General features: G+C 35.2%; 1 protein-coding gene across 4 annotated transcripts in view; it reads right to left on the bottom strand.

Annotated features, from left to right (window-relative positions):
• The window catches only part of LOC150106269 (cytotoxic granule associated RNA binding protein TIA1-like), a 665834-nt gene that overhangs the window by 425400 nt on the left and 214281 nt on the right, over positions 1 to 26153 (bottom strand). For all 4 annotated transcript variants that reach the window (XM_090392287.1, XM_090392288.1, XM_090392289.1 and 1 more), the window contains one exon: positions 13173 to 13230. In XM_090392287.1, coding sequence (XP_090248413.1) covers positions 13173 to 13230 — 58 coding nt within the window. The remainder of the gene's footprint in view (positions 1 to 13172; positions 13231 to 26153) is intronic.

Genomic DNA, 26153 nt, shown 5'->3' with positions numbered 1-26153 from the left:
GCTTCGCTTATGTTTATGTGAAATTTTAGTGTTAGCTTTAGTTTATCTTAAATTACAACTATTGAATACAAGAGTCTAAAAGTTTCATTTTAACATGTTAAGCTCAATGGCCAAGTAACCTAGCTTCTTTGAAACCTAATTAATCTACGATACGATAGCTAATCCTATTTACAAAGCTCTGTCTCCTATTTTATTCTTTGCCTATTTTTTGAGGGGGGGGGGCGGTGGTCAAAAACCAGAATCCCCAAGCCATCTTCACATGAGACCACCTAACTCATAACCACTTAAAACGTCAACAGTGGTTTACAGGTCGCAAACGGGATTTGAACCCAGGAATTTATGAAATGAAAATGAATATAAATTCAATCTTTCACAGTCAAGAAACACCATTATCATTTAAGGAAAAGTACTTCGAAGAAGTGGGGTTCGCTATCCTACTGGTAAAAGTTTTCAAAATACACTCAAGTACAATAATTTCTCATTTATTAGAAGATTGAATTTATTTGAGCATGCAAATAATCTGAATTTTTAATATTTTATAAAAGAACGTTATTTTGTGGTATTTCTTTCTTAAAAAAATAAATTGGCATTTAGTACCAGAATGAATTCCTTGCTGAGTGTAAACAGAACCTTAGTTCTGTTTACTAGAATTTATAAAGATTTTCGACAGATGACTAGATAAGGAATACTGAATTATTTTTTATATATTAGAGTTATGTCAAGCTGACAGACATCTTCATGTAGTAATACAACTGTATAAATAGTTACTCTGTTATTTATAAAAGTATTTGTTGCTTTAAAAGTTAAATAAAAATTAAGGATCGAACAGTTCGGCACAATACTTTAATTTTTCTGTTTACAGATTTTAATTCTTTCAGAGCGATATTGAATAGAAATTTCGTGTTGGGGTATTTGGAGAGGAAAGAAGAGCGACGTTGAATACATCTCTCAAGAGAAGGTGACTCTTGCTTTGAATTCGATGGAAAAAACTATTTAAAAAGCTCATTGATTATGTAAAATCAACAATATGCTTCGTCTAACATCTTAAGTCTTTTGTAAATTAATCAAGTTATCACGGTGCAAACATCAAGTCTTCGTCAGAAGCTTTGACATTATTCCCAGACCGAAACGAAAAGGAAACAGCCACACACGAGATCGCAGAGCATCATCCGCAACGGGTTAGAAACCGATGTGCGCATTAGGCAATAAGTTAGATTAATTATCTCTAGTGGAGGAGTTTTAAAGGAGCTCTACGTGAAGATTAAGTGGCGTACACTATTTTAAATATCATGCAGAAACGTGACAGCATACAGTTAAGTAGCACAGAAGACGTTTGTGACGTAATATTCTTTTATGTAAACGCTAATGGCATCTACGAATCGCCTCTGAAGTCACGATATGCTAAGTATTCTGATCCTTCTCGTAAAACCCTCTAAGAACAATTAGATGTAAGAAGGGTGGCGTATTATTCAGTACACATTAGTGTCAAGTACGGAGGCCGGGACGGTGCAGTGCAATACTAATAATGCCATCAACGTCCACGCTGATTTGGGCTAATTATTACTAGTGCATGCTGCTCTCTACATCTTCCAGTCTAATTCTCTTCGCTCCATTCATATTTCTCTGCTTACTTCCAAGAACTTCTTCGAGACACTTCTGTCAGTGTCTCGAAGAAAGCTTTGCTGAGCTGTGATGTAGACGGAACAAGGCAAATAAAACAGTTCGCATCTTTCTTTTTTTTTCTCTGCCTCACGAGTGTAAGGCAGTTAACCGTAATTCTTATTCAAGCCTAATGAAAGCTAACCAGATGTAGGTACCCATCGTTTTCCACATTATTCGCTTCCTTTAGCAGCCTTTCTTTGTTACCGTAATGTGATGCCAGAGCTGGGGGATTTCTGACTGCAGTTTCCGTCCACTGGGAGAGCAAACGATAGTGTGTATCCCACAATTCATTGGTGGCGTTGAATGGCAGTAAATATCCGGTCTTATCAGTGCCACAGCTAATTTACACTTAGCATGTGATAAAGGACATCTGCCACGGTGACATCTTAGCAGCCTTAGGAGCATTGAAGTTGCAGTCCCTCCCCACCGCTCCAAATGGCTGGTTATTTTTTTTTGCGTTGACTTTCTTTGTTTGTTAGGGCTAAGGTGTATTTCGGAAACAATCACATGAAAAGCTACAAAGCATCATAATATAACGCGTTTTTATAAATCTACTGAAAAAAGATGACTGCGATAAGGTGGGAATGCAATGTTCCATCTATATCTGAAAGTAAGAAATCATTGCACAAAAGCCATTAATTAGCCAACTTTCATAGATTATAATGCTATAATTACTTGACGGTGCAAACATTTCATTTAATGGGTTGGATAATATAAAAACAGGAAGTAGAGATTTGTATTCCTGACAAACTGCTCTTGCCGATCTGTGCGGTCACCAAACTTTTTTTTTACCCATTTTCTATGTGACCGTTACCCACTAAAGGTTGCAAACCTAGAGTATTGAGTATTGTGGGTGAGTTAATGGTTTTTGTTTTTTTTCTATTTTCATTATTTTACTGGGTCCAGAAACCATGATCTAGAGATGAAAGATGGAACTTTTTCAAGGCACTTCAAGACCTCCAAATAAACGGGTTGGTGGTCTCACAGCGGCGATAAAATTTATCTCCCGCATGAACACAATTACGAATATTCATATCCACGGTAGGATTCGAACTAGCATCCTGTTGGTCAGTGAGTGTATATGCTGTTAGCAAATCTACAAAAATGACAGCGGTTTAGCAATCGTAAATAAAAGTAAGTGTCTCAGTTAAACCACTCAATTAAACAGTTTTTCAAATTGCGGGTCGCGACGCGTTACTGAGCTGTGAATCAGTTTATTGGGTTGATAACTTTTTTTTTTTAAATATAATCGAAATTATACACTAGATTTCGTAGTTTTAATACGTTTTCGCCGGGTGGTGTCAGATCCTGCGTCGCCCTTCATGAGGGAACTCACTTGATGTCCCTTTCGCGTTGAGCGGGCGCAGTCTTTCAAAGTTGTAAACCTATACGGCATGCTAGTTGGAATATTTTGATTAAGTTGCAATTGTAAAATGAGTATTGTTTTAATGATTTTAATTATTAATGTATAGTACCCGTACGAGGGGAATCCTTTATTATTGTGCCGAGTCGGGTCGTTTTCATTCCAGTTGTCTCTAATTATACTAATTGCTTCTATAAATAGAATCTAAATCGCTATACTGTATTTAGTGATACAATACAGATACTTTTTTCTTTCTTTCAGTATGACAGGCGTGTTGGGAGTGGATATTTATTTTATGAACAATAGGCGTAATGAGAAAAACTTTCTTTATTCATATGAATAAAAATGAACCTTCTGTGTTTATGGGAAACACTTTTCGCATCAAATAAATTATTTCCTAATTTCTGTTTTTGTTTTTAATTTGTTTTTTTTTCTATGTTGCATATAAATGTTAAGATCATTCATGTTTGATATTAACGTTGTTACGTGTTTATTTTATTATATGTAATAAGGACATGTATTGCTGTGTGTGTGTGTGTATATATATATAGTCATCCCTCGACTTAAGTCTGGGTTCCGTTCCATCTGATAGGACGTAAGTTGATACATTAAATCATCAGAGTTATAGGGGTATACTGTCATTTTAATTTTTAAACCTTATTATAAAACTGCACTGTGTGTTACTTTCACTATAAAACAGGAGAATAATCACCCAAATCTTCCTCCACAATCACATCTTCATTACCTTCCCTGTGTGAATGATCAGCCTGTGGCTCTTCTGGTGTAACCTTTGTTTTTTGATGAAAATGTCCAATGTGCTTTGCTTATTCCTCCTCTTCTTTTCATCATAAATTTGTTTATAGCAAGCAAACGAATCATCTACTTTCCTTGCTACTAATAAGTAGCGTTCAACATTGGGGTCCATGTCTTTAACCATTTTGAGAACATCGCTAACTGCAGAGAACATTTCTGCAAGACCCTTCACAGTGAATTGTTTAACTGCCTCTTCCATTTTACGTTCTTCCTCTTCTGCAACACGTTGTTCCTCCAGTTCGACCAATTCTTCGTTAGTCAACTCTTCAGGGGAACTTCCTATGAGTTGAACTATGTCGTTATCATTCAATTCGAGATTCACGTTGTTTGCTAGGCCCACTATTTCTTCACGCAATTTACAAAGGTCTTCATTTTTTTTTTCAAAACTTATAAATCGTGCATAAACCTTTTTAATGTCTTTTTCCACATGCCACTCATACATTGAGAGATCACTTTGTCCCAAACTACAGCAATATATTGAATAGCATGATAAATATTGAATGATTTCCATAATTGGATGCGAGTCAGGTCGTTTCCTTCATTAGCAGAAATGATTTGTGGAAAAGTTCTCTGTAGATAATAAACCTCAAACACTTCTACAACTCCCTGATCAATCGGTTGGATCAATGAAGTAGTGTTTGGAGGGAGAAACATGACCTTGAACTTGGTGAAGATCACCGATATAAGACGGATGATCTGGAGCATTATCTAGAATTAAAAAATAAATAAATAAACTCTACATTTTCTTTTACACAATAGCTTTCCATTTCATCGCATAACAGTCGATTAAGGCATCCACAAACATATTTTGAGTCATCCACGGCTTCTTATTTCTCCTATAATGAACTGGAAGAGTATGTTTCCTAATGTATTTGAAGGCTCGTGGATGCTCACCGTGCCATATCACAAATGGTTTCAGTTGATATCTAGCCACATAACCCCTAACCGAATCGTAACATTATCTTTAAGAGCTTTGAAACCAGGCATAAAATTTTAGCTTTTTTTTTGTGGATGAATTGTAGGGCAATATTTTTCGGAAACAATCAGGTCTCACCCATAATCATTATTTGATGTGGCAAATAAATATCCTTCCTCCGTAATAATTTTATCCAATTTCTCCACAAACTCCTTGGCAGCCTTCTCATCGGAACTTGCAGATATATTTTCACATTATGCAGTGCAAAACGCTGCTTGAAACTTATGAACCAACCGGAAGAAACGGTGAATTCGTAGTCGGGTCCTGCTTTTTCCTTCAACATGTTGAAGAGACTTAGTGCCTTAGCGGTTATGGTCATTGTGCAAAGGGGTATGCGATTTTGGTTCAGGTCCTCTATGCATGATGGAAGTAGCTTTTCCAATCACTGATAGAACCTTGTCGTTGTTTCGTCACTGTCGATGAACTTGCAACTTCGTTTCAAGATCAATTGCTCGTTTCTTTTTCTGTGAATTTTCGCTAGGTTTTTTAATTGGGCGTGTAGGAGCCATGTTGCACAAAATATCACAAAATATTGAACGTTAAATACACAAATAACATATTTTTCAAGCACAAAATCAACAGAGGAACTGTTGAAGCCAAGGGAGGGAGGTTGCCGCTGAATGCGCTGAATTTAGCATTGTTTGCTAAATGAAAACCTTTTTAATTTACGCTCGCTTGCGTCTTGTTCGAAAGTATAGTCGAAAGTATAGTTATTTATTCCTTATGGGATCACGGACGTATCTTCTAACGGACGTAAGTCGAGGGATGACTGTGTGTATATATATATATATATATATATATATATATATATATATATATATATATATATATATATATATATATATATATATATATTACTGTGTGCTGGTTAGAGATGTAAAATCTATTTTTTTATTGTGGGTTATGGTCAGAAAAGTAATTTTGAAAACGCTGACTTAGAGGGTCTACAGAAAAAGAGTCAGAGCAAGTCCATGGTCCAAAACGCAGAAGTGTGAAATTGTACACGAGATTTGACAGTGCCGTACTACACCGATCTAGTTAAATGCAACATAGGCGGGAATCACGTTATTATTAAAATAAAAAAAAAATCCTGGTGTTTCGTTACAACAGTGAACAAAAGAACTCAAGAATAGATCTACAAATCAAAGAGGCAGAAAAATGAACAAACAACAAATAAATAATCAAGTAATGTTTCTTACATTGTAGAGAGAGGGGGAGAGAGTATGCCAATTGGACTGCATAAAGAAACGCTGTTACAACTGGAAGAAGAAAATATATTTGTGTGAAAACAGACACCGTATTCGTTACAAACAATGGAGGACCTTATTAATTCAAATATCCCGTTTCCTATTCCGACAAAGCTTTGGGGGTAACGTAATACTAACCGTTCAACAAGCACTTCAGCAGGAAGGAAATGAACTTACTTACGTCTAAAGCAACCTTTAAACATCACTGTTTTCACAGTTTCTGTGATCGAATGTTTTAAGCTAAGATCGCGAAGATCAGTGAACAGAAGGCAGAGAATGATTTCCTTTCTTCAAGATTACCACTTCAAAAGGTTCGTCTTGAGTCCCTCGGCGATTGATGTGTTTTCTGGCTAACACAGTTTGATCCACACTCATGACGTAAGGTGGTCTTTCTTAAGAAAAGGTTACGGTAAAACCTGCATTCGACTGTAGAGTGGCCTTCGCGTTAGAATGAATGGAATTTTCTAAACTAGAATAGCATAAATTCCTATTTTTTGCATGAGTTTGGCAGCAACATTTGTAACACTTATTTCGTTCAGGCAGCGAGGTTAGATTTCGGTTCTAGGTCACTCACGAGCAACTAATAATGAGTAGACTATAAATTTAGTTATTGTTAAACACAACCGTTGTTCATGAATCATATTTCACCGACAGAAGCTGCTAATGATATCTAGGATATTCAGAATTACACGAAGCTTGAAGTAGGAGGAAATCGCCCATTTGTTAATACTATAAGAATTAGAGAATGAAACTCGTACATTCAAAACATATCTTCTGAAAACGTGATGATAATTATTTACTTTTTACTTTTATTAATTCTGGAGCTACACAGGATCATTTGAATCTTGTTATGCATACTAGCAGAAATATTTACTGCGATTAGTAATCTATCTTTCTAGTTATCTTACGTATGATGTAAGAAAGCACACAAAGATAACTGGTGATCATAACATTTCACATCAGATGGCGTGTATAACAGTATTGTTAAGATATGTTTGCCTTACAAGATGCTACTGGTAACGATCACTAAGTTTTTGTTTGTGTGCTTGTGTGTGTGAGTGAGAGATAGGATATTCTATCGTGAAGGTAGATTAATTAATAAATAAATAGTAATTGATGAATAAATTAAATATTAATAAATAAATTTCAATATTTTAATTTGAACAGTACTGTGCGTGTCATTAACCTGCGTGATGTTAACAATGAGCTGAATTTCAATATACCATTTACCAATATGCTGCAAGCATATGTTCATCACGAGGCCGACTGGTCTTACCGATCTAGCAGCATATAGTTTTTGTATAAAATCATTTAATGCTTACCCTTTGAAAAACTGCTTTTATATATCAATAGTACTTTAAAAAAATCAATATGAAAAAAAAATACTAGTATGGGCTTTCAAAACATTAAATAAGGACTTGGTTTAATGTTCAATATAATTCATTGAAATATTATTTTATGTTGTTATGCATATGCTTGCTGTTGCATTTTAAAATCATTAATTTAACGTCAAAATAGATCATTTGCTGATTTTTGCATGAAAATAGGGTAACATTTTAAAACCTTGAATTTTTCTAATTTTTTTTTAAATCGGATTTTTACTAAACTTAGAGGGATAAAAAGTTTGAAAAAATATTATTTTTGCAAGCGTTTCATTAGGTTATTACATCGGAACTAATAAGTTGGGCATAGAGAGTTCCACATTATTTAATATTACATAAATCGGTTCATTACACGTTGGAGGAAAATCTCAAAACACCTTCGGCCATCCAGCAGCATATAGTTTTTCAAATAAGCTTCAAATAAACCAGCAGCATAAGAACCAGCAAGGAAGTAACTTGCTTAACAGAAATGCCGAAATATATTATACAAGTGTGTAAGTCCCGTGGTTTATTATTTATCGCAGAGAAGGATTAGCAAGAATATTGCCCTCCAGATGACTGACGTCGTGTGTGGCAAACCAACACGGTACTGCATCGACGCTCTCCCACCGTCTTTAATGAAGAGGAGTGACGTTTATCCCTTAAACTTTTATTAGAGCCAGCACACCTTGCCCTGTTGTGTCCCCACCCTCTCTTCTCGTCTCTTACTGTCATACAAGATGTTTTGACTCGGTAAAAAACACTCTGTCAACAAGTTTAACGCCGTACTCTGTGGGCGGGGCCTTTTTACACGGCCCATATCCTTTACTGTCACTAATCAATCTTGCAAAGCTGCGTCCGTAGGATTAATGAACGTAACAGTGCTGGTAGGATAAAATGAATGACCTGAGAACGCGTAAAAAGATCTTTACGCATGACAACACTGGATTAATGGTAAGGTTATGGTTTGTTTGCTAATTTTTTGAGTAAACATGCTATTATTAAAAGTTTGGATCTCGTGGCTTGATAAGCGAACTCGATCTCCTTATTTCAACGTGTTTACACAAGTCTGCCTTTCATTTTTTGCGTCACATATAAAAGAATCTATTTGTGTAAACGCTGTACTGCTTTTCCTTGGTCTGTGCTCTCTAGTTTGGAAAATGCACGTGACTATTTCGACTTGGTTGCTGCAGCGTTGAGAGTTGTTTTTAACATTTACTATCTAAACATATTTTCTTAGTTGCTACTTCATAAGAAGTAATTCTGAAAACATAACTAATTATTATTGCCATTACAGCTAAATATCTCGCTCCCCATATTTTGAGAAAGTGACTGTTTGGAAATAGACCACGAGAAAATTTTCGAAACAGAAATATGGGCAATACGCTTTCTAAAAATTGAACAGATTCTAGGATTTATCAGAACTAAGCTTGCTGTTTAAGAAATGAAAGTTATCATAGAAAATTATCCTGTCTTCATTTAGCAACAAAATTTATTCAAGGAAGGACAAAATAATCCGCACATTACAGTGCTTCGAAATTTCTTTTCAAGTTATCACTAGCATCAAACCTTTGTTTGCCTATTTGTCTCTAACGTATGGATAATTTTATCTTTCCTTGTAAAAAATATTTCCAGAATTATGTACCAACTCTTTTATGTAGTGAGAGGAAAAAAATCAATCGCCATACCTTTATTCAGTAGGCCACCAAAACTGTACAAAAAGATACTCATTATCTTAAGTTAAGCAAGAAGTCTCGGTTACCTGAGGCTTCATATTATTCAAATTAATTAACATCTCCTGTTCAGTGAAAAACATTTACGAATATTTTTTCACCTGCAACTGCTTAAAGTAAAGGGAAAAAAACTTTTCTTTCAGGGCTGTTTTATGGGTGGAATAGATTGTGGATGTCTACGTTTATCCATACATGCTAACAACTCATCTTCGAAAAAATTACTCGATTATTAAAATCTTTTTTTTTTAATTATAAAGCATCGAAGACCACTTTAAGGCTATCAACATTGTATCCGACGAAAGATAATATCAAAAGAATGCACATTTATTGCATTAAGCAATGTGATACCTTTTTACAATAACATTTTTAGATGCTGGAACCTGTCTTAGGAGTTAGGAATCTCAATCATTTAGCTAGCACATTCACATGGATCAAAAAAAAAATATATATCATTCTTAATTGCATAAATGTAATACTAGACCCACAGTTTTTGCTCCCTCTAAAATTTATCAAGTTACTTGGGACTTCCTTGTAATCCTTGATGGCAGAGTGGTTAGCTTTTCTACTCTTCAAATAATAGGATGTTAATTTAAATATTATCGTGGCTTGGATCATTTGTAAATGCCTTTAGGTGGGAGATTACTTTTGTCACCATGAAACCGCCACCCTGCTTATTGGAGGTCTGAAGTGGATTGAAAAAAAAAAGTTCTGTTTGGTTTCAAGAGCAGGGGGTTATGGATTATCCAACCCTCCCCAAGCGTAACATTAACATTAATGTACTATATGCACTGTTCAATTTTTGGAAAATGTATTTTAAGGTTTTGAAATTACCCAAAAGTGTTTTAATGACGAAATTTCAAAACTTTTGGTACATCTTTAGAGAACAATGCCAATTTTAAGTGCTGTGATTATTAGATTGCATTGATATCAGTGTAAGACTATATGAACACAAAGGAAAGAATATTAATCTAAACGTAATACAGCAACGGCCCAGAAATGGTTCGGCACAAGTAACGCAGCAAACGAGATGTGGGAAACTATTGTGACCAGTAAAGTATTCCTTCTACATAGTTTCTCCGCTCATATGTGCAGAGAAACCAAATAAACACTTCTAGAAAGATAATTCAGTTCTAATCCAATTTTAAATAACTCCGAAGAGCCGCTGGTTTGAATAGGATTTTGTTAATACGTAATGGTTAAATCGTTCTAATTGCACGCACCTGATGACCGACTCTTCAGGAATTGGTGGAATTTTTATTGTTCCAGCAAAGCCTTTATCGGCACCACACACCCTGTTAATCGATATTTTAATGCCAGGAACGCCGATCGCGAAAGCTAAGCTAAGCAATGTATTAAGTGAGGAGTAGTCATGAATCAAATCTTAGTCATGAATCAAAACGGAAATAAATTATTTCTTCAAGAATTCGTTCTGGGTTGTGAATGTTGACGTGGCAATACAGCGGTTGTGTGCGATTAATGGTTAATTAGGGGAGAGTGGAATAGCGAAATATAGAAATAAGCGGAAAATTTAATCGCAGTGAACAGTTTAATGTGTAAAAGTGTTTAATATGTAGAGTAAAAAAAAAAGGGAGGGATTCACTAAATATAAAATTGTGGTGTTTCATATAATTTGTTTCTTATAAATGATAATATAAGCAAAATAAGACATAATTAACAGCTCGATGGTACTTCAAGTAACCTGATTTGGGAAAGGGGGAGAGGGATACACACTAATTTGATAAAATCAACAGAACACATTCATGACTACTTTAAAATCTATTTATCTTATGTTAATAATCTGCTTATGATTTATCTAAATCATTATTTCCCAACGTTTTTTGGATCATTCCCCGCCTCAACGCCTCAAAGATTTTGATGTCCCCTCCCCCTCGCCGACAATGGTGAGTGTTTTGAGTATATCAGTCATGAGGTGACGAATGCAACATCGTTTTCTAATTGACTCCCAAAATATTCAAATTGTCCCACGTTGGGAAACACTGATCTAAATAATTATTAATTTTTGATTAATTAAATCTGTATAGTAAAGGACAGAATATGCTAGATATTCCCTCTAAAGTAATTTGACATTCAAAGTGAGTCTACACATCTCTTGTGGAATTATCACATACATTACATTGAAAAATGGAAAGAATTCATGCTTTCTACCCCCTCCCTTTTAGTAAATACTACATAACTCATTCAGCATCACTCCATTATATCCGTTTTAACTTCGTACATCCTTCGGTGGTCTAAAGTTACGTATACTATCGTGTATTATCGTGGCTTGGATCATTTGTAAATGCCTTTAGGTGGGAGATTACTTTTGTCACCATGAAACCGCCACCCTGCTTATTGGAGGTCTGAAGTGGATTGAAAAAAAGTTCTGATGCCTTTGATGCTACCACAAATACTTGTGGTAGCATCAATTAGGAGAGGCATCAGAAGCCTTTTTTTTTTACTGAATAAAACAGAGGTGCACATTTTTCGTAACAAGGGTCCATATCTCATTATTGATATTTCAGACAGAGGTAAGAAGGAGAAGTATTATCCTTAGTATTTTCACAACCTGAGTCCTGTGTGTGTGTGTGTGTGTGTGTGTGTGTTAAATCTTGTTTCACCAACAAGGAGATCTGTCGCGTCTGGATGCCTGAAATCTTGGAGTATTATCTAATTCTCTCTTATTTTCTTATATAAGTAATATGTTACATTTTTTCTCATTCTTCAGAAAGCTGTTCATATTATTACAGCTGAGAAAATATTCGGAATCGATAATATGCATCATAATAAGCTTATGATGCATATTATCGGAATCGGTAATAAGCATTGCATCATAAGCCGATTCAGAAGTAATTTTTTGCTTCTTATAGGTCTCTGCATTTATCCACCATAGTTCGCAGTAACATTTTCGAAATCCATTTTAATCTTCTTAAGATAAAATTAGATTTTTAGATTCATGCTGCAGCTTTGATATCTTTTTCCACATCCAAATGATTCGTGTTTACTAATAAGTGTCCATCACTGGTGAAGCAGCGCGCATGCAGAACTTTTCCGAAGACAGTTTCCTTCTTGGCGCTTGTGACGAATATCCATTTCGCTTATCTCTTAAAATCAGTAAATGCAGTTAGACACTTATCTTATTCCTATAATAAACTTACCTGATCAAATATAGTAGTTTCCATTATTGGTTCCATTACAAAATTGTTCAAGCGTTTTATTTAAAGACTGTGCAAATATGATGCCGAATAAACCAGGAAAAGTATTTGACTAATTCTTTACACAAAGTCCTCTATTTTGTCAATTTTCATGCATTTCATCAACACACAATATTGTGACAATATAAATTATAAACGAGGAAAACGGAGGAAAAAAAAAAAGGCATTGGAAAAAAAGACAAATCTTTCGAAACAGATAAGTCCTGGTTAAGATTCCATTTCAAAATAGTCTTCTATGAACTTCGTATTATTTTGCTCATTGCCGCAACTTGCTACTGAGGCGCGTGAGTGTGCGTGGTGCCCCCTGTCGGAGAAATTGAAGTTTTGCCGTGCGAAAGAAAACAAAATGGAGAAATGCGTTCAAATTAGGTTTACGAAATTACTTTGTTCACTGGTTTCCCAGAGAGAAGTTATTATTTTTGGGTGAGGATGGAACGCTCGCTGTAAGCTGTTTAAGTCTACTTTGATGAGTGCATGTCAGCTCGCAGTCGAAACACGCGACTGTTACACTTGCTGCAGAAATCAAGCGGAGATTATGTAAGCAGAGATGTAAAAAGAAGGTTGATGGATGGAGTATCTGCGATTCTATGCATTGCAGAATGAACTTTTGCAGTCCCTCGGCGGTGTAGTTAAATAAAGCCATACGAAGCGACAGATCTCTGGTGAAACGTCTGTGCTTTGTTTCATCTATCTACAGCTAGTTCTGCTACAGCGTATGAACTCGCGAAAACAAGCAAGAGATAACACAAGTTTTGATGCTAGGGGATGTTTAAAGCTAGAAACGGAAACGAAAATCATAACTCACTGCTTGTGTCCTGCTTGGGGGTGTTGCCTGGGGATGTGGCCCAGTTCACCTTCATTTCCTGCAGAATAGAGAAAAACCATTATTTATGAATGTTATATATATAAGCTAGAGAAAGCATATTTAAATATAGAAATCTAGGAAAACAAACAGAAAGGTTAGCGAACGCATGCTCTTATACATAGTTTTTCTTCAAAATATTACTACAGATATTTTAGTTTATTCTATAAATATTCCACTTCTAAATATTTTAAGAAGTGCACTGTTTTGTAAAGCTTCATAAAAGAAAAGGAAATAAAACAAAAAAGTCTTGAATAACTCGTCTATCATTTCTGGAACGATCCAGCGATTTTTTTCGGAAAATATTCATCTTGGAACAAATAAGACCGAAAATATTAACTGTTACTTTTGCGACATTAAATCCGGGAACGTTCCAGAATGAGTTTAAAATGTCAAAGGAGAAAACTTTAACGAAATCTAACAGACTCCATCTAGATAAGTTTTAACATTAGGAAGTATTAGTGTAATATCATGCTGTTGAGTGAGAAAGAAACATTGATTAGTTTTTTTTTTCGTTAATATATAGAGTACGACAAAATAACTGGAAATATGCGAGCAAAGAGCCTTTACAGACATTACGCCTATACAGGTGTGTTCACAAGTTAGTTTGTTGTATCATAGGAGAAAAAACACGAGCTCCGAAAGGGAAATCGTTCCATCTTCGTATGCTACTGGCTCATCTCCAGTTCAGAAGCTCTTAAAAATATTCTTTGCATTATAGATGAGCTAAGAATGTCATCTCTATTGAACTTCGCTGAGTATTCAAAGCTGAATTAATACGACTCACTCTCCTTAGTCAAAATTCAACGAAAATAACAAAACGCAAATCACACAGTCGATTTACTGTCTGAACAAATCCTAAGATATTTTCTAAAGAATCCCTGGAGAATTTAAACCTATAGTATAATTTATAATTCTGTGTCGAAGTCGTCTTTCATGAATGTGGTCAGTTTCAGATTTCATTTCGAACTATTAGTTTTTTAAAAGATGATTCAGCTCGATAGAACGCCAGGTATAGACATATGGGGAAGATAAACGCTGGTAAATCCAACGTTAAATTGAGTTTAACAGCTGTTATCATTTCAACAGAAGAGCATGAAGAGTTTGGGCTCGGAATTATTTCGATGATGCCGACATTATGAAAAACAAGTAACCTAGGAAATCGTTTGTAGTCTGTATTTGGGATATATCACTTCACTCTAAAGCAGTTTCTCTCTTTTGTATAAACAAAAGAATATAAATCTATTCAAATTTCAATGCATTGTAAACCCTTTTATTCTAATAGGTTATTCGGAGAAACTACATCTGGGAACAATATATACTGAATGTTTGAAGTGATTATCCATGCTGTTTATTCTCGACAGTCGCATAAAATATCTAGAAATAAATCTACAATGGACCTTATAACAAATTTCATGAATTGTGTGTTTAGAGGATGAGACACATACACACACAAGAATATTGGTGATAGCATTGCTATGATGCTTGCGTCATCTGTTGGGAATATAATTATAGACCATAGTTATTCAGTGCTACGTTTTTGCTGCTCACAATACAAAGCCAACGCAGTTAGATTTATAATTAAATCTGTAAGTGTATGCATAAGTTTGACATGTCACACAGAAAGGCAAACGTACGATACATATCTGACAGAAAAGGTTGGTAAATAAAAGAGTTTGCATTAATTCCAACGGGATTTAGATGCCGACTTTGTTCTTAAATTTAACCACAGTACAGTATGTAACTCCATGCAACACACCCGTATTACTCTTTACAAGTTTTAGTCATAATTGCTTTTTGTAATTATGCACTGCTGTGTTCAGGCCATTATTTAATTGTTCTCGACTCACTAAAATAACGAAATGAGTCTGCAAATTTATTGATTCACCGTACACGCGTATTCATCAGGTGTGTGTTTTGAATGCAATATGGATTTCGTAACGTGTCGCAAGACCAACTTTGTTTGACTTCCTTAAGTAAGAGGGCGAAGAAGATTCTCTGACTTGAAATGAATTATTAATAAAAGCATAATTAATGTTCATAGTTTCAAATGTTTTAATAAAATATTAGATTACGTTGAATTTAGTGCTGGGGGAAGAGAATGAATTCTTTCTTTGCTAGAGACAACGCGGTTTAATTAAAAAAAAAAACAACATAATGGACATATTTCTTATTCAGTACTTTCACTAATGTTGCTAATATTAGAGAAAGAGGGAGAAATACATATACTAGAAGCGTCTTAACAAATAAGAATATGCATAATTAAAAATACGCTAAACTTCTAGAAGAAAATATAAAGAAATTCATTAACAAGCTTGTTAATACTACTCTGAAATAATAGTAGCGACACATTGTTCTGTATACGTTATAGAGAATTTATTACCTATGCCACGTGATTTATAAATTTTTAGAGAAATTAAGCTTACCTCATTAGAAATGCAGGCACAGGGGTAATGACTCGTAGCAAAATTTGCGGTAGCGAGTGGGTTAATCATAAATATTTAACGTGTGCGTCATTGCGCTATGTGTCAAGCATGTAGAAGGAATGTGAGCTTCCTTAAAAGCCCCGCATGTACAAAATTTATGTAGTTCAGCGGTAATTAAATGTCGACTACAGAACACCCTATCCGTAATAACTTCTTGTATCTTTAATACAGCAGCTTGCTCGCCTTAGAAGGCAGTGGACATTCAACACATGGTCTGTGATCGCCATGTGGGAACACTTCGTTTGTAGTGCGCTGCAGCGGACCCCTCCCTTCCTCCCTCACCGAAACGCCACATCTGTGCTATTCAAGAAAACACCAATCCATTTATTCCTCGGTCAATCGCATGTTGTATGACTTATAATACGAAAAATAAATAATATTTAAACATTATGAAACACACTATAAAAAAGTGAGTATCTGTTACTAATAAAACGATTACAGTATTCAATGATTGTTTGCTTTAACAAAATGTTGAAATTACTTTGCATAATAATTACACACCAGGAATAACAGGTTCGTTGTATAGTTGAATCGATCAGTGCAAATTTGCTATCAATTCGATATAAGACAAGTAGAAGCTGATGAAGTTTTTTTTCCCCTTTCTTGGCTCTCCCAATTTGATTCTTTCACTCAATTTTCTCATTAGCTTTGTTGCTTTTTCTTCTCCCTCCCATACTGCTCATTATCCATTGATATGTAGTGTTTATAATGTACAGCCTGCCTCTAATATCTTGAGTATTATAACTACAAATAAGTTTTGCTTCACTTCTTATTATTCTGGCATCATGGATGCGAAACTAAAAACCAAATAAGTTCCTCTCTGAGAATAATCAATATCAATCGCAACTATACAATTACCACAAGGTATTACACATAACAGATGGTGCATACAATGTTTGTACCTATCATACTGCACATTAATCTCAGTGGTATACACAAACAACTGTGAGCTACATTATCGCATTCTGCTTCAGCACGGGCTTAATTCCTTTCCTAGGTTCTAATTTTGTGTTGCCTTTTATGTAACACTCTTATTTCATTTAATATGAATAAAAAGGAAAACCAACTGAAATCCTTCCATTAAATGATGTAATCCTACAAATGTTACACTACTTAAATTAAACAAGGTAGGAAAATGTAAAAATATATCAGGAATGAACTGTTATCAGAAGCAAGATGCTAGTTTTATTTCTGCTAAATTTTTCTAATTGCATTATGCTACAAATTTTAATAGCTTTATTGGTTCTGTCAACAGAACCAAGAGCAGTATACATTATTCATCTTCTGTAATAAATGAATTCAGCTGGAAATTGCAACAAAATAAATAACTAAAAACGAAAAATAAATTAACATTTTTCACATAAATAACCAACTGTGAACAATCATAATATTCCGTGCATAAATTTTATATAATTTTGTGTGTGTGTGTGTGTGTGTGTGTGAGAGAGAGAGAGAGAGAGATTAAAGCGTTATTTAAAGTAGAGTTTTAATCACTCCAATTGGCTGGTTTCCATAGAACCATCTTAAAGCAGAGACCAATGAGGTTTGCTAATTTGTTGCTTTCCTGCTATAATTATCATTAGAATGAAGCAGATGGCACAAATAATGTCTCGAGGACGAGCTCTTTATTGCTCTATTTTAATGTTGGCTAATCTACTAATGGCTTTTCGTCGTGTGAAGACCACAACGTTATCAGCTCTTTCCCCTCGTCCCCCAAACTTGTATCTACGATTAGACCAGGCATCAGTTGTAGGCCCTATCACTCCCAGGAGTTCATCAGAAATTTGCGTCTAACCACAGATGACTTGTTACCAACATAGTTATGAACACACTACAGGCTGCAAGAAGGAAGGAAAGGGCGGAGTGCTGCCCTCGTTCCAACAGGTATATTTCAAGTTAATTGCTATTTCTGCCATCGGCAAATAGGGAAAATTCATCACAGGCATTTAAACATATCTTGCTGTAGATTATGTCTTCGGTCATGTGCAATGTCACTGTTTATAAAAATATTTCAACCAGCTGATAGCAATCCAATTATTCACGGAAGACTTTAACCAAATTAGGAGCCATTGTGGTGCGCATTTCGTACTTGAATAAAACAGAGAGAGATAATTTGACACTATTCCGATTCAAACTTGAAGTCAGTGAGATCCTAACTTGCCTTTCATAATATTAAAAGAAGCCGATCTGTTTATGATATTAATTCGTCTCCATTTCTTGTATTTAAGAAGGCTTGTAATAATAATTCGCCCTAAAGAAATTATTTCTTTTTTGTATCTAATACTTATACAACAATCCTTCAATTCTGTTTATAAATAGACTGCATCCAAGGATTTCTTTGATATTTAACTTATCGATGCTTTAATGACTAAACATTTAATAGGAATATAACAATTATAACGGGAATACTTTAAATTTCATAATTTTGTGAATTTGTTGCCATGCCTGGTACTCTTATATTTTTTAGGTCCGAGAAGTTGCCGGGCAGTATTGCTCATTTATTATTTTTCGCCCACTACGTATTTATACCTAGTTAAGTAGGCATGTTCAATAACAGCTATACCTTCAAGTCAAGGATGTATAATCCGGTTGAGTTATCGTGTAATTTTGTCTGTAAAATGACCCGTATATCATCATTACTCGTTTTTAAATATTTATTTTGTTTGTATTTATTTTCATTGCAACTTCTGAAATGAACCGCACCTAGAAAGCTGGAGCGGCTACTCCTATTATCCATCATAAGCGGTTGCTTTGACAGAATAGTCAACGAGAAGCAAAAACAAAATGCCTTTGTGTACAGTGATTCAAAGCATAAAAAAGGGAATATCACAGCGATCAATGATTGGTATAACGCAGTTCAAACTACTTATTCAGTGCTCTAGTCCGCGAATGGTACAGGATAGCACCGTAACTGGGATGATGCATTATTGGTCAATGCACACTACCTCTGAGGTCATTGCTATTTAATACAAACAGATGCCAGTAATATTTTTGTCGAGAGCGCAGTTTATTCTACTCGCAACATGTCTGTCGTTTACTTTAGCAGACTTGCAACAATCCATCTAATTTCAAGCATATTTTGTCTGTCGCATATAAGATGAGAATTTTTTTCTTATTATTATTCTATTTCGTTCTCTTTATCAATATTCATATAAAATAAGCACGATGAGAACTTGTATATTCTGCATCATACTTCAATAATACTAATCCGCAAATTTTAAAATTCCATGCAAAATATTGTGCTTCCCCAGATTTTTCCCAATTATTTTTTTCGCATTTAATTAAATCCTTCAGTTAAAGATCTAGTGATATTCCACGATGTTCTTCATATGCATAAAAAAGCGTTCATAAAAGTAAGAACTTTACCTAAGTAGTTGTCTTCACTGAGGTCTACGAAGTTATTTGCGTTGGATATTCAGTTGACTAAAAGTAATAAAGTGTTGCTGCGGTATAAACTGGGTCAAAGCATTGAAAAGAGCAGCTACACTTCTTCTTCAGGACTATATGGGATGAAGGAAATGGTGATCTTCTCCAAGATCATTCCACTGCAGGAGAACGATGCTAGAGCATTTGACCACATTCTTCTACAGATAAATGCCTCCTCCTGCCCCCAATAAAGATGCCCGTAGCACGAGAGTGAAGCCGTTAGGTGATTTTAGCCTTCTCCCCGATCTGACCATCAGCGTCTGTCCGGAGAACCACTGACGTAATGGAGCATGTTTTATGAGTTCCTCTGAAACTTAATTACAGCAGTAGCCACCTTCAATTACCTTTAATAGGACTGCTTGGAGAAAAACTAACTCAATTTATGAAAGTGGATGCATCGGGTCCAGCCTTATTGTGGAGTAAGAGAGCGACCTGCCTTCAATATACACGTATTCATTACGCCATTGTCCCATCCAAGATTGCTTTTCGTGTTCTCATGCACAATTTGGAAGAAGTTTAATGGAAAACACACCTTCGTTATAGGAGCTCGGGCCTTCGAAAATAGGCATCTGACCAGTTTTATAAAGATTAAAAATAATCCGAAAGAAAAAAAGACTCTTCAGAAATGTATGTGGGTGTTAGATAGAGGAAGTAATTACTTTAATTCAGTTTTCGGTTCTTAGAAATGTAATTAATTTTGTTTTACTGCATAAACCCATATACTCTGACTCAGCAATCAGTTAGGGACTTGAGCTTTGGTTTTGATATACATGAAATTCGTGCTACAGACAGGCAATTTCAAAATGATGACCAGTATGGACTCTTTCTGGTGAACGCAACTTCATATATTTGGGTGCTTTACTCTTGGTAGTCACTGACAACACACACCTCTCTAAAGTGGAAGTCATCAACGAAGCCATTATTTGAAAATGTTCTCTATCTTCACGCTTTAACCAAAATCGCCGGGTGACCTATACTACGAAATAACACAGGACGAAATACATTAAGAGCATATTTCTGTAGATCTGTGATTTCCCTGTGATAACAGGGATGGCTGTTAGTGTCATATTGAATCCCAATGATAACATTAGAAAGATTTCGTCAAAACGATAGTAGAGGACAGAGTTCACTTTGATCTTCGGCAAGCCTTTATGAGATTTTGAAGCCAGTTATGCAGAGGGAGTTCTGAATATTCAGTTTCCATTTCATTTTCATGAAGAAGTTCAGGGTGAAATGGAACAACTGGTGGTGAAAGATTACTGCGCATATCACAATTTCTCAGATGAAGCTGAGAAATTACAATTACTTCTTTTCACATTCTAGAAGGATATTCACTAAGTGCATTTCTCTGACTGTCTTTCCCATTACTTTCAAACGAATTAGTAACTTTCGTATGTAACATCTCCTACAGGAGTTTATGTTAAAACATCAATGCATTTAGAAATAAAGGTTATTTCTCCATTTCGTACTAAAATTATGTTATTGTTGTTTAGGATCTCTGTCAGAAAACTAAAATAACAAGAGCGTATCCTTTCTGATAATGTGTTCTTTGGCTGGTTTGTTTTCGAAGAGGGGAATCTGAATTAGCTTACTGATCTGTTGACAAAAGAATTCTATCCTCTATAAAATCCCGATTTCTCCCCGAAAAACCAACAAGCTCACCAAAGGAACGGCGTAGCTAATATATATGTGCAACTCATCCTCCTGGATGTTAGTTGTCTCAAAGTAATTTCGACTGGCTATCCACTGCAGTTGGTGGTATGCTAAACAGCAATTTTGTTTTCGTGTTCAAAAACTTCCTCAATCGATATGAAATCGTCATTCTGAATACAAAGTTGGACACACCTAATGTAGTCTAATTATGGCACCTAATCAGGATTCCTAGGGAAAAACTGGGAGAATGGAAATCCCACATACAAAAAAGAAAGACAAGTAGGAGAAATTACGGTGTCCACTGCCCAATCTCCTAGAAGAGTGTTAGTAATTTATTCCAGACGTTAAGGGAATCACGGTGGCATGACACAAGGGATCAACACAGGGGATAAAAATGGAGACTGTGCAATCATTAAGAACTCTTCTTTTTTTTTTTTAGAACGTGCACAAAGTGTGTAAGCTAGCACGGTCAAAGAAATTTATATGAATTATCTCGTACTAATGAAAGAACAAAATGGCCCTCTGGCAGCGGTCACGCCAGGGAAAGTGATTAACAATTCATCTTAAGTACAGTATCTTACAGTCCCCTTACCTGAAATACTGATAATGCGCTAATCATCAGAAGCCCCTGGCACGTGAGGCTAATTAAGGGACATCTCTAGGAAAACGTTTTGTTAGTTGTAATTAGTCACAAATCAAGAACTTTTCGATGCACACTTTTTCGTGAGAGAAATTAACTCAATTTTCGAGAGTTAAAAACATAATTTTCAGGAGGCATTCCATTTGCTGTGGCAACATAGTGCGACTGAGAAACAATGTGAACTACGCATTCTCCTGATTGCGTTTTAATGTAGATGCTCTTGCTAGTTCTAATTTACAGTGATTTTATTTTTATGTGTGCAAGTCGTTTTCTAGTTCAGTGCATTATATTTTGAGGGTATTCCGTGATCTCCCCTCTTTCCCCCCACACAATACACAATACACCGAAAAATTGATTTTTCGTTATAAATAAACGAGACAAAAGGATACACACACTCTTAGCATATATAACACCCTATATTCTGAATGATGTGATGTCATAACCTGAACTTCGGTGCTAAAAATAATAAAATATTCAAACTTATCATTGATAAGAACTAGGAATCTTTTGTTATGTAAATACTTGGTAGTATCACATTCGGCAATGCGATATAATACAATAACTCTCTTTTCAAAATGCTTCTTATCCTATCAAGACGATCATGAAAACTGCTAATATTTTGTCTACTGAAATTTCCCTTAAAGACTGGAGATATATCGGATGGTCCACCGAACATAATCCGATGAAAGACTCTATAGAAAGAATGCGATCTCTTCAGCTTAGTTACGCATACATCACTTATCTTTTACAGTGCATCTTACCGTGCGCAGTGAGTTCGCTTAAGTGATTGTGAACAATTGACGCTATTAAAGAGGGAAACAAATTAGATGAAATTATGAGATTAAAATAGCAGTCTAAAGAATTAATTACGCTTAATTAGCTGAAGTGAACAGAATTAGCGTACAAAAACCTTGATCTTGAAATTTTGCCATCAAAATGAATGGAAGATTAAACTGTGAATTTCTAGTAGAGAATAACAACCTATATAAGACAATTTATGACAAATTAAGATATCTTTATGTACCTGAAGTCGAAAATATTTTTTAAATCACGGACACACATGTACATTGTACAATATGGAATGCATAATACAATAGTTGAATTGCACACAGGTCTATTCTCGCTTCGTACATTTCGAAAAGCATTTCACACCATCTCCCATGATATAGGACTCAAAGAATTTCAAGGTAATGTTAAACATGGACGCAGCAATTCGCAGTAACGATAAACAATTCCCTTTCATAATGGATAAATATAAAAAGAGAAGTTCTACAGGGTTGTGTATTATCACCATTGGAATATTCTCGGAAAGGGTCATGGGCAAAAAATCGAAACACACACACACTTGAGAAGAAGCATAAATAACCTACGATATGCAGACGACATAATATTAATTACTGAGAGTGAAGATGATCTGCAGAATATAGTTAATAAACTAACAGAGGTGTGATTAATTTTAATTAACAAAAACACACACAGAAAAGTAAAACCTGCACGACGTAAGGAAATGGATACAAACCTAAACATGACCTTAAAAGGCTTCCCCCCCCCCCTTAGAACAAGAAGATAAATTTATATATCTGGAGGTCTAATTACTGATGACGAAAATGTGAACAAATTAAAAGAATATAAATAGCCTAAACAGCTTTTCTTAACATAAAACACTTAAGGAAACAGAAAAGTCATCAATTCAAGAATAAGACTGTTGACTTGTGTATATTCTTCATGACTGTACATCTCAGAAACATGGACTATCGGAAAAGAAATGAGGAAAAAGATTGATGACTTTAAAGGATGTGGTTACTAAGAAGAATGATGCAGATAAGCTAGATAGAAAAAGTTAAAAACAACCACCAAGTACTTAAAAGCGCAAACCAAATATATATAAATGTATATATATATGAAGATGACTGAATGAGATCAGGAAGAGAGCAAAATGAATTTCTTAGGATATGTGCTAAGAGAAGAAGATTGACTAATATGATCATCACAGGAAAACTACAGGGAAGAAGGCAGATTAAGGCATCACTATATGAAGAACACTGGAAAAGTAAAAGTACTATTCAGGTCTTTAGAGATGCATAAGATAGGAATAAGTGGAGGGCCATGGCGGCAAACCTGCAGATCCGAGACGGCCCTTCAAAGAATGAATGAATGAATGTTATTTAATTTTCCTCTAAGAACATAAAATTAGTAAATACTGAGAAGAAACGCCATTCAACATTTTAAAAATTATAAAATATTTAAAACGAAAATGTCCAAAATTTATTGGATCACCTTGAATAAGATGGCATGTCTCTTCATAACTTATTATGAAATTACTTATATTTAATATGTTCGCTTGAGTTAGTGTCTACGTAAGAATATACCGAAGCACGTATCATGAGGTGTATTGTCCGGTCCATTTGTCTGTACTGCAAGAGGAAAAACCATCAGATAAAAAAATAATTCCCCAATTAGCATGAGACCTGCTAACTCACTTTCTGTTTGAAAGTTTTTATAAATACACAAATCTTCAGCCTACAAAGTCTGTTTTCCGACTGTGTTACTGATATTTAAGTTAAATTTTTAACTTTTTAAAAGATATTAGCCAATAAAATAGTAGTAAATTAAGTGACAAGACTTAATTTAGTACTTTTGTATAATATACATAGTAAAGAAAGTCAGTTATTTAATGTTTGATCATTTCTGCGATAATTTGTGGTATTATCAGATTACAATAAAATAATAAATAAAGAAGGGAATAAAGGTATTGTAAGAGACAGATCAGCAAAACTAAGTTACTTCACAATTAATAACGAGACTCAAACTGAAACAATAAAACGTTTATCCATGTTTGAACACTAAAGATTAGCACCCCAAAAATATCAAACAACAACAATAAAGCAGACACGTGCACTTCAAAACATCATATTTCTGTCTAATTCTATGGTATTATATAGACTTATATTACACGAGTATTATTTAGAGGGCTTTTGGCTAAGACATTCTCATAAAGAACAACGCTCTAGTGTATATGTAATAATATGAGTCATCCTGGTCATCCGAAAATGACGGAGAGAGATGTCTACACCGCTAATCTAGGTGGTGGAAGACAAATATTATGAAAAATGCGTACAGTGGTTGGGATTTGGAGGGGATCACTTCTAAAATCTAAGCATCAACAGAACAAATTAACCCTACTTGTCAAACGGCTTATTACTAAAGCCTAAGAAATAAATTGATTGTCAGAAACATTGTAGTATTTCGTTAAGAAAAATAAGCGTTTGGCTTCCATGCACGACAATAAAGATAAGAGAACAGATTACACACACACACACACACACACACACACACACACACACATGAAAATGTGATGTGACATTCTCTGTTATGGGAACCTTATGGTACCTTAATGGGTAGACTATAATTCAGAAACCTTGCTTTTTGTGTCTTTAATATAATTCAAGAACTTTGTTCTAGAGATCGAACTCGATACTTTTTAAGTCACTTCAAGTATCCATTATTCAGGACAATATTACATCTGGAAATGAACTCATTTACCGCCTCAAGGCTCCCAAACCATTCATTCTTGGTGAGATTGCAGCCAACATAGTCTTGTAGTTGCAAATCAGTGGGGGGGGGGGTATTCCCTTGGCCTCTGAATTGGATAAGTATGGAATGTATTCTCATAACTACAAACTTCGAGCCAATACTCTTCTAAAGACTATTTAAAAATAAAAAATTACAATAATTACTTTTCCTGAATTAAATAGCATCAAAGAGCTTTGCATGTACATACAGCAAATGGGTATGAGGCATTCTCAGTCAAACATTCCGATGCTCTCATACAGGGCCCGATGGTTCAAGAAAACATGCACTTGGCCACAGTGGGAGAAATACGTAATGAGTGAGGGATCAAGTAACCGTTAAGGGGCAAGCGGGTTTCTGAATGACATAGCTTTTAACTCACCCAAAGAGTCAATAATTTTACTCCTCTTGATAACATTTAAAGCCGATACAAGTTGGCGGCGGGATCTCATGTTGCTTCCGGAGTTCATTGGTTCGATGTTTATTTTCTGTACTTGCTGCAGTGTAAGGTGAACAGTTAATGAATGTTTCTACTCTTAGGGTTTCGTTTCTTTTTAGGGCCACTGGGTCATTAAGAAGAACTCTTGGGCAGCTCCCGGAAAAAAAAAAAATCCTTTCGATAAAGAAAACCTTTCGTACTTCCCAGTTCATTAGTTTGGGCGTAATCAATTTTCTGGGAACGAGATTGTTAGAACAAAGAGAAAGCCGCAAAAATAGGATACACTGTCGACTTTACACGAAACAGGAAATTCGTCATCAAATGACCACGCAAACTGAAACTGCTGTCCGTTTTTGAGACCCGTTTGTGGTTTGCTGTATGTGTTGGCAGAGTGGGCGTTATACGAACTAATGGAAACTATTTCTTATTTCTTGATACGAGGCAGTCGCGAAGGGTGCAAGCGGGGAGTGGAAAAGTTTAAAGATAACAGGCTGAGGTAGCAGAGGTCGAAAGTAGCTAAACATGTTATGATGGATCCAATTTGCTTCCAGTTGGTGGACGCTTTAAATGAATAGCATTTTTACGTAGTTTTAATTATTGTAACAGCGTTTGTTTGTGTTGTTGTTTTTCTTCATGTGAATCATTTAGTATAGCTACAATATTATAATATTATTATTATCTATAGTATTATTGTCACCCTTCGAGTAAAA

This window comes from Typopeltis vanoorti, chromosome 5 (assembly GCF_054136105.1).
Source record: "Typopeltis vanoorti isolate ZY-2024b chromosome 5, IOZ_Tvanoo_1.0, whole genome shotgun sequence".
Lineage (NCBI taxonomy): Eukaryota > Metazoa > Arthropoda > Arachnida > Uropygi > Thelyphonidae > Typopeltis > Typopeltis vanoorti.
The sequence above is the reverse complement of the archived record's forward strand: the minus strand, read 5'-3'. Positions and strand labels throughout refer to the sequence as shown.